Source organism: Drosophila pseudoobscura, chromosome 2 (genome assembly GCF_009870125.1).
Source record: "Drosophila pseudoobscura strain MV-25-SWS-2005 chromosome 2, UCI_Dpse_MV25, whole genome shotgun sequence".
Classification (NCBI taxonomy): domain Eukaryota; kingdom Metazoa; phylum Arthropoda; class Insecta; order Diptera; family Drosophilidae; genus Drosophila; species Drosophila pseudoobscura.
This window is the reverse complement of record NC_046679.1, coordinates 16138998-16148043: the sequence shown is the minus strand read 5'-3', so window position 1 is coordinate 16148043 and position 9046 is coordinate 16138998. Positions and strand designations below refer to the sequence as shown.

General features: G+C 48.1%; 2 protein-coding genes across 3 annotated transcripts; both read left to right on the top strand.

Moving 5' to 3' along the window:
- The first annotated feature begins 1211 nt into the window (after positions 1-1211).
- Osi2 (DUF1676 domain-containing protein Osi2) lies at positions 1212-5033 on the top strand. 2 transcript variants are annotated; one of them, XM_033376746.1, is made up of 5 exons: positions 1212-1312; positions 3374-3764; positions 3833-3979; positions 4154-4290; positions 4376-5033. In XM_033376746.1, exons 2-5 carry the CDS (start codon positions 3376-3378, stop codon positions 4915-4917), a joined length of 1215 nt encoding a protein of 404 aa, XP_033232637.1. In that variant the 5' UTR covers positions 1212-1312; positions 3374-3375; the 3' UTR covers positions 4918-5033. The 2 variants fall into 2 exon arrangements, with proteins under 2 accessions (XP_033232637.1, XP_001358925.2); XM_001358888.4 differs by lacking the exon at positions 1212-1312 and adding an exon at positions 2768-3045.
- Positions 5034-7456: 2423 nt separating this feature from the next.
- Osi3 (Osiris 3) lies at positions 7457-9000 on the top strand. The gene is made up of 3 exons (XM_001358887.4): positions 7457-7546; positions 7773-7948; positions 8014-9000. Exons 1-3 carry the CDS (start codon positions 7457-7459, stop codon positions 8615-8617), a joined length of 870 nt encoding a protein of 289 aa, XP_001358924.1. The 3' UTR covers positions 8618-9000.
- The last annotated feature ends 46 nt before the right edge of the window (positions 9001-9046 follow it).

Here is a 9046-nt window from a genome sequence, read left to right as displayed (position 1 = left end):
AAGCTAGTTAACCAATGTTTCTGCGAATCATCGAAAATACTCGTAAATAAAGCCTAGATAGAGTTCGCTGTCGTCTGATTGAAAATATTCATCGCACTTTCCTCAGATTTGTTTTCCCGCTGGAAAAATCCTTTGAAGGGCAAGTGGAGAATGCAATTTCCAATTGTGTAATACATTTGCATTGGATTGGGAGGCTGAGGCTAAGTGGATTGACAGTGGCCCCACGATTCCATTGTCATCGGTCTGTGCCTGTGTCACAGCCACAACACTTGACATTCTAGGAGCAGAGCCATGCTTTTGAGGCATACCCATCGACCGACCGACATGCTGAACCATTTCCGCCTGGCGAACGATTGTGTGGTCGGTCAGGGAATTGGAGGAACAATCTCAGAGGCGGCGATTGCCACAGCATCGCAATCCGGGAAAATCCACATTAATGTTGCGAGTCTCGGGGCTTTTCCCGGTTGCAAGTAGCAGTTGCTCCCGCTCCCAGCGGTAATCACGCCACTGCCACCACAGCCCCCACAGCCCTCCCCAGCTTTCGGCCAATGTGGTGCACACAGACACTTGTATGCTGATGCAGCCATTTCCATAGTTTGCTCACATTTGCCATGACTTTTGGCAATGTTTGTGGCGCCCCCTTTGTGGGCGTTTGCAAACCAGTTCAGCAAAACGGAGCTCAGTAAAAGCAATCATTGCCTGTGTGGCAATCAGTCGAAAATTACATAATCCCTGGCTGGGAGTGACGTACCTTTTCCCGCCGATCCATGTGTGGATGAGTCACCCGAACAGCGGACAGCGGCGGTGTTGTCTCTTTAAATCAAACTCAAATTAAAGCCAAGGCCTCGACGTGCGCCACAATAATTTTTGGGGTTTTCTCAAGGCACACGAACGCTCTCCCAGCCGGACACAAGTCGTTGACGTCGCACACCTACAGAGCAAGCCCTCATCGATCGGGTATCTCGACCCCCAACCTACCTCAAGCTCGAGCGTGTTGATCGCTCGGGCTCCTCTGCCTCTCAACCATCATCATTGTGGGCTGGAACCGACGACGCGTCTGGGCCATTGTCTGTTGACTCTTTTTTTTGTGCGTGTTGTCTTGAGGTGCTCTGCCTGTTGCCACTTCTTCTGCTGCTGCTGCTGCTGCGATTGCTCTCCTCTGCAACTTCTCGCATTTCATATAAAATCTTTGCCGGCCAGCAGCCACGGCACAGTCGCTTGTAAGCCAGCAGAAAGGCACAGTCGCTTTAAGTCAGCCGTTAAGGATAAACCAAATAAACCACCCTCAAGCGCTTATAGGAAACAACAAAAGGTAAACGAAACACCAAACAGTGAAAACGGCGAAAAGCCAAGTGAAGTGAAGTGAAATGAACTGTCAGGCGCATTGCGTAATAAGTCAAGACGAAATGACAGTGTAATATGTTATTATTACCAGTTTTAAGCGGCCTTACAGTTGTGCCCGAGAGCTGTATTTATCTGGAAACCGATAAAGCCATAATTTCCATATATCGTTCAGATGGTGTTGTAATACCCGTCCACATTTCATTGACCTTCGATGGCAAATGCAAATTCGAAAGCCAAACAAATAAAACAAACACGACATAGTGACCAAAATTTGGATTCGCTTTCAACATCACATTCGCAGTACATTGACTGAAGAAAATGTGGCCATGAATCATTAATTTATTCAGTAATTCAGCAATACTCCCCACGCGAATTGGGCAACAGAAATTGACCTTTATTCCTTCATCTAGCCCTTGGGTGGGTACCTACACATACAAATTTATTGGATACTCGTATCTTATTATTTTGAGAACGATTAGTTGGGATTACATGTTGGGACATCGAATTACAAATGTAGTTAATACACGATACAGACCTGGACTTGACATGATCACTAAAATAGTGTTGCATACTTTCAGCTACCAAATTTCATGTAACACTGATGTAGAAAAGACCAGCTAGCGAATACCATTTCGTGTTGCGGAAACGCTTCCTACTCGCTCTTCTACACAAATCTAATATAATAACAGGAAATGTTCTCGGAAAAGTTGCGACATTAAAAGTTTTCCTAATGGCACTAGTTTCCGCATCCTTGTGCTAGTTCCAACAGCTGTTGAATTATTGTGACATTTTCTATGAATTTATCAGTATCAAATAATAGTTTTGTGGCAAATTTATGTGGCAGAGTGTTGGTAAAACCAATGCAAAGCATTGCTCTCGTTTGGCTTCCACATTAGATGGAGATGACCCTTCAAAAGGCCACCAATGCGACCCAAGCTACATTCCAATAGACGAACAATCGGCACACTGATGAGCGTGAATCGAAAAACTCGTAGCCATCCCCCATAATGGAGGAGCGAAACGAAAGCAAACGAGACTAGGCGCCTGAGGAGCCCCTGGAGCATAACGAACTGTGTTTCGTGTTTGAAGTCAGTTGGCGTCGGGCGACAGTGGGCCATGAATCCATCGATGGCACAAGTGTCCAAGTACGTTGAAGACATGGCAATTTGGAAATAAAATGAATCACAAATAAACCCAATTTAGCCCATAGTCCGCATCGAAAGAGCATCAAATTAAGCACGGTTTAATGCACGGTTTCTGCCTGACCAAACTTTTTTGGACCTTTTTAAAGCACATTAGGTCCGCTTTTTATGCGTTTTCACACAAAATTCAATTACGTGCATTTGCCGCCTCATTGCTACCAAAGGGTTAAGCGCACAGAACCGGTTCGACCTGCATTTCACTTTGGGCGCTCGTCACGAGCCCAACTTACATCTCTGTGTCGGTTTTGTGGCTTTCTTCTGTACTCGTGTTGTGTGTAGTTTTTTTTTTTTCGGCCACAGAAAGCTCAGTGCGAGAAATTTGTGGCAGCTTTGCAGTAAGCAGCTGCTCGAGCAGCGTGAGCTGAAAGCGAGAGTTATTACATCTAAGCGTAAGCGTTAAGAGGCTGGCCCGAAGCTGCGCTATAGATGAACCATCGTCTTAGTCTTAGCCGGACCGGCCCCTGCACGCCCCTGCAAGCCGCTGAGAAGTGTGTCAGCTGTGAGTCAGAAAGCCGATGCGATCCGTTAAACCACTGAGCAGATAATGGTCTGGTCTGAGTGTAAAAGTTGCCAAAAAAAGTTTGGATTTCGGAGTCAGGTTTCTTTCGAGTTGTTTTTGCGTAGCATGACAAAATCGAAGAGTCAAACATAATCGAACGTTGAGAGTGATAGAGAAAACTTCGGCTGACGCTGTTTTACCGGTTCAGTGTCAATTAAACGAACGAAAATTGTTTATACATCGGCTGAGGAGACGTCAACAACAATTATTGTTAGCTTGGTGCCAACGGACGTGTCTAAAACTGTGTCTTCTCTGTGTCTGCTTTCAGCCATGGCAATGAGAGCTCTCGCCTTGCTGGCCATAGTCGGCGCAGTCGGCATGGGCCTGGTGGCCGGCGAAGGTCTCCGCCTGCCCGACCAGCAGTCTTCGAACAACATCCAGCAGGTGTATGCGCCGCAGCCGCAACTACAGCCTCAACAAATCCAGCAACAGCCACAGACGCTGCAGTTCCAGCAGCAGCAGTCGCAGACTGGTCCGGCCGGAGTGGGTGAGGAGCGTGGTCGCTCTTCCATTTTGAGCATCTTTGGTCTGGGAGGCAACGACAACGATCCGTATCTGGCGCGCACCAACAGCAACTGTTTGGGCGGCGATCTCTCCGAGTGCTTCAAGACCCAAGCCCTCAATACGTTCGATGAGATTTTCTACAGAGATCAGTACCGGTAAGGATGGACAATCTTGACTGATTCACTTTCTAGCTGACTCACTGAACACCAACTCGTTTCCACAGCCTCTCGGACTTTGCTCGCGTCGTGCGTCTGCCTGAGACCCAGCAGCGTTCCCTGCTGCAGGAGCCCTTCGAGTACTCCGAGGAGCCGCGTGGCGAGGATGACGACTGGAATTTGCTGGTGAAATTCGCCCTCCGTCGGGCCGAACGGTAAGCTGTCACAATTAACCAAATGACTACGGCTCGTGGCCGAGCCGTGCCGGATGCAAATTAATTTGGGTCGCTGGTCAAAGTTGCCCAAGCTTATGCATAAAATATGAGATTTTTATGAAAATGCAAATTCTAATTCTCTGGCACGTTTCCATCCTCTTGCTCTTGCTACAGATTCATCAAGTCCACGGCGCTGGAGGTTGAGTGGCCCGAGGAGCTGACCGAGGCTGGCCGCTACGAGGCCCGCTTCATTGGCAACGACATTGATGATGAACTGGATGTCGTTGAGAACAAGCGCGCGGGTGCCTTCTGTAAGTCCTCTAAGACATTAAATATTAATTCTGACTGCCGGCCGCTAATCAACTTTCTCGACCCTTTTTCCCCTTTTCTGTGCAGCTCGCAAGAAGCTGAAGAAGATGATTATTCCCCTGCTGTTGGTGCTGAAGATCTTCAAGCTGAAGCTGCTCCTTTTCCTGCCCTTCATTCTGGGCATTGCTGGTCTGAAGAAGATCCTCGGTCTCGCTGCCATCATCCTGCCCGGCCTCTTCGCATACTTCAAACTTTGCCGACCACCAGGCGGAGTTGGCGGTGGTTTCGGCGGCGGCCTGTCCGGCCTCTTCGGCAGCAAGAACACTTTCCCCGAATACACGCCACAGGGAGTCGGTGCGGCCACGTACTACCATCACCATGAGCACTTCGAGGGGGGCGGCCACGGAGCACCTGGATCCTTCCCCTATCGCCAGGAGCCCAGTTTCGCCAAGCCCTACACTGACTACTACAGCAAGAGCTACCAGGGCCAGCAGCAGCAGCAGCAGGTGGGCGGCAACTCCGTCAGCTTCGGCGATCCGCAGGAGGCGGCCTACAATGGCTACTACGGCCGCAACACCGGCAAGGACATTGCCGCCGAGCCCCAACAGCAGCAGCCACAGAAGAGCTAAATGTGGACCCGAGCACTGTCCACATGTTGTTATTTATTTGGCCCCCGGCCTTGTTGCATTCCTATAAGAATATTTATTACGCTAATTGTAAATAAAACTAAACTTTAAATGGAAAATCGTTGGCGTCTAGTAAGAGTAGGAGGGGGGAGGGGCCTTTTAATTAATGGTAAAAATTTCACTGCGAAATGTTTTTCCAAATTCTGCACTCGCTCTGCTTTTACTGGCTTTGAAGTTGCTACAAATAAAATGCAGCTTTTAATTAAGGCAATGAAATACCGAGGCGAGAAAACTGAGGAAAAGTGGCCTGGCGTGTTTTTTTATATTTTTCTTTGGACACGCGAGGGTTGCTCCATCGTCTCTGTATACATATAATTATGAGTTCTGTATTGAAGAATATGTTGAAATTTCAAGATCTTAAGAGTAATATTCTAAGCAACAGAAAGTGATTCTTGTTGGAGATCCAATTAAAAAAATAGATTAATTCCAATGAAACTTCCCCTCAAAATGGTTATACTAATCGAACTCCTCTCGTCCCGGCTGCTCAGTCTTGGCCAACTTTAGAACTGGTAGTTCAAAGTCAATGCCAGAGCCAAAACCAATTTAGGGGTATTGGCGGGCTGCTGCCTGCCACCGTCTGGCGCTGTCAACGCTCCGCAATCGTCGACACCGTCGGAGGAGTCGACTGGACCACATTTTCCAAAAGAAAGCGTCCCGGCGGCCGGCAGGCAGGCGACTGCTGTTGAGAAATTGTTATGACTCTCTGCCTGTGGCCAGAGCAGGCCGAGAAGGAGAAGTGCCTGCTGCGGCAACTGGATTGGGCGGACGCATTTGTGATTTTGGTGCGGTTTGATATTTAAGCCACACAAAGATGCAACAAAAACATAAAAAAGATACAACGATCGCCGGGCACATGTGCCAGGAGAGCAGAACAGCGCAGCGCAGCACAGCACAGGCAACGGTTTATGGACAGATCGCATAGCGGTTTGTGCCACTGTGCCGCACTCCCTCCGCCAACTTTCGTGGCCTGTCGCCCCACTTTTGTCGAGCACTGTCCACACTAGCCTACTTCCAGCGCTGCGGAAAATTAAACACCTCTTGCGGCTGACCGCCAATTTTCGGTGTGTGCAATAACTTTGTGGTCTTGGCATGAAAATGGATGGAAATTTGCTCGATAAATGGCCAGCGGATGGAGCACCTGTTGGGGTGCCACGGCGTTCCGCCCTTTCTCGCTGGCGATTGTGGAAACTGTAATAAATGCTATAAATTATTTCCTCTTTACTCTTAATCTTTCCCGGCTGAAAGCAAAAGGCACTTGTACATGCTGCCCGCTGTGGCCATAACGGGGACCGGCTCGCATGTGGCAGACTGAAATTGGTAGCGACAAAGGGCGGTCCCAGGGTGGGCGTGGGTGGCCACAAAGCAATGGATAAAATAACACGAGCTTTTCCCACGAGACATCCCCACAGATAAGATGGGCAGAGGAACAGAGGTTCATTATGCATACAATTTTCAGTCTGTCGCTAATGGCTACCGGAATGCGGATAAAGAACTCAAACTTAATTCATTTTATCTGTATCGAATTTAGGTATTTTTAATGGTTGAATTTAATTTAGAATTTTTAAATTTCTCTCTCTTCTACTGCGCCACTGTCTTACTCTCTGCTTTATGTGGAATGGCGAACCTTTGACTAATTGGAACCACTAAAAAGTTTTCATGTTGGCATGCGTGTCTTCAATTGCAGTCTGGTTTCCCTTCCCCCTATCTTTCTCTCTCTCCCGCTCTCACTCTCTCTCCCTGTGTGTGGGAAAATTGGCCTCTTTGTTGTTGGGAATTAGGTCTGAAGTTTACTTTCCGCTGTCTTTGTTTTTCTTGACAACCCACGCGGCAAAGACAACAAAAGCAGAAGAGAACTTGTCGTCGAGCAAAAACAAATCCAGAAGTGGCCTGGGCCTGTGCCATGCCTTGTTCAGAGACAAGGCCATAAAGTAGCAGCTTCCCAGAAACTGAGCAGAATTTCCCGAAACTGGCCAAACGAGCGGGTCCATTGGTCCGTTGGTCCATGGTCTGGTGGCACTAGCTATGGCTGAGGCTGAGGCCAAGGCTCTCACGTCTTTTTGGGACCAGTTCCAGCCAGCAGCATCAACAACTTCAACGACAGTCGACAGTTGCCTGCAAAAACAAACGCCGGCGTCGCTGGCACTGGCTTTGGCAGAGGCCTGTTTTGTGTTTGCAATGCTTTTGGTCGCTTTTCATATAAAATCGAAGTCACTGGCGGAAAATTCGCATTAGGTTTTCTATCAAGACGACGATGTCAACAGCAGCAGAGCAGCAGACGGCGTGACATTAAAGAGCAGAGCGTAGACGCGGGCGTTGTGTGTGTTGAGAGTGTGTGTGTTTCAGTGCTGAAAGGATAAAGCCAGGATATACCAAATACGACTATATGTAAAGACAATAAGTGGCAGATAACTTTAGTGCTATCCGAAAACAAAGAAAAACATCTAACCGAATCAAAACAAAAGACAGAGAAGAGGTCCGAGCCATGCAAACATTAAAGGTCTGCACGCTGCTGGCGTTCTTCCTCGTCCTCGTATCGGCCAGAGGCAGCAAGCGAAGGGATGGCACCCTCACGGTAAGGTCCAGGAAAGTTCCGCGATAACATTGGGCATTACTTGCCAGTGACAAGGATACAAGTTTTCCCTCTAAATAAGAAGCCAAAGCCAAAGTCAGTGGGGGACCGTTTTGTTTTATCGGAATTTGCGCACTCAAAGGAAGAACAGAATGGACAACCACAAGATAGCCTGCAGCCAAACTTCATCCATTGTCCCCCCATTAAGCCCCATTTCCGATCATTCCAGATAACCGATGATGAGCGGCGGAACATCGAGGATTTTCTGCTGGCCAAGCTGAAACAGAACTGCAGGCAAGAGGATGACCGTGCCTGCAGGATGATCAAGATGTCCATTGTTATGAATCACCTGTACCTGAACACTCGCTTGGACTTGGGCGACCGAGTAAAGGTCACGGAGAACTGGTAAGTGGGTGTTGGGTGGTGGGAGGCTGACGAGTGTCCCATTAGCTGTATTGTCGCATCCGTAGGAACATTTCGATGGTACCAGATGACCCGGAGGTCAACCAGTTGCTAGCACGTTCCATGGGCTCCGATGAGGAGACGTTTGCCCTGCTGATGGCCAACAAAATGTGGAAGTACATCCGGTCACGTTCGCTGCGCTACAAGTTCACGGACAATGCCGACTTTGTGATGAACAGCGATCCGGAGGGAAGCCTCAATATTGGCGTCTCCGTGCGGCCCCTAGAGGCACTACAGGAGGGCCGCGGCAAGATGAAGAACATGGGTCCCATGCTCATGATGATGGCGGCCAAGACGGGCATGGTCGGCGCCTTACTGCTTAAGGGTTTATTCCTGCTGGCCGGAAAGGCTCTAATTGTGTCAAAGATTGCCCTGCTGCTGGCGGTCATTATATCGCTGAAGAAGCTTCTTTCCAGCAAGAAGACGATTGTCGAGGTGCCCTCACACCACGACAGCTACAGCTCCGGCTGGGCGCGTGCCTTCGACGGCTTCGTGGAGGGCCTGGTAGATGTGCCGGCCGATATTCTGGCGAAAGAGGTGCAGCACCAGCAGGAGTCCCACGCCCAGGACATGGCCTACAGCGCACAGCAGCCGGCCAAGGTGACGCAATAAAAGTAGTAGTTCAACTGCAATTAAATTGTTATTTATGTTATTAGATCAGGAATGAACTAAATTGGGTTTTCTGCTTAACAGCACTTTCCTGACGGCTTAGGGAAACTTTTCTCATGCTCTCTCTGTATCTCCATCTACCCCTTTGAATCTTTCTCTGTTTGTATCTCTAAATGGTAGGTAGCTTGTGCTTTCTCCACTTTCTCTCTTCCTTCTGCACAATTGCGCTCTTTCTTCACTCTCTTTTCACTTACTTTCCCTCTGTGTGTTTTCTCAATGATGCTCATTCTCTCATTTGTAATTTATTTATACTTACTTTAACGTATTTATTTATTAATATTTATTGCATAAATAAAAATTATACCCGAATCATTTTAATTTCTGAACAACTTTGTGCTCCATTCTTTAATGTTTTTTTTTTAGTTTTTGTAG

What these genes read in the sequence shown, in the direction of transcription:
- Osi2 (XM_001358888.4), top strand. Translation starts at nt 2,973, where the DNA reads ATGAACCATCGTCTTAGTCTTAGCCGGACCGGCCCCTGCACGCCCCTG. An exon ending in CGCTGAGAAGTGTGTCAGCT is followed by an intron (nt 3,046 to 3,373) that starts GTGAGTCAGAAA and finishes GTCTGCTTTCAG; the next exon opens with CCATGGCAATGAGAGCTCTC. An exon ending in TTCTACAGAGATCAGTACCG is followed by an intron (nt 3,765 to 3,832) that starts GTAAGGATGGAC and finishes TCGTTTCCACAG; the next exon opens with CCTCTCGGACTTTGCTCGCG.
- Osi3 (XM_001358887.4), top strand. Translation starts at nt 7,457, where the DNA reads ATGCAAACATTAAAGGTCTGCACGCTGCTGGCGTTCTTCCTCGTCCTC. An exon ending in GAAGGGATGGCACCCTCACG is followed by an intron (nt 7,547 to 7,772) that starts GTAAGGTCCAGG and finishes CGATCATTCCAG; the next exon opens with ATAACCGATGATGAGCGGCG. An exon ending in GTAAAGGTCACGGAGAACTG is followed by an intron (nt 7,949 to 8,013) that starts GTAAGTGGGTGT and finishes TCGCATCCGTAG; the next exon opens with GAACATTTCGATGGTACCAG.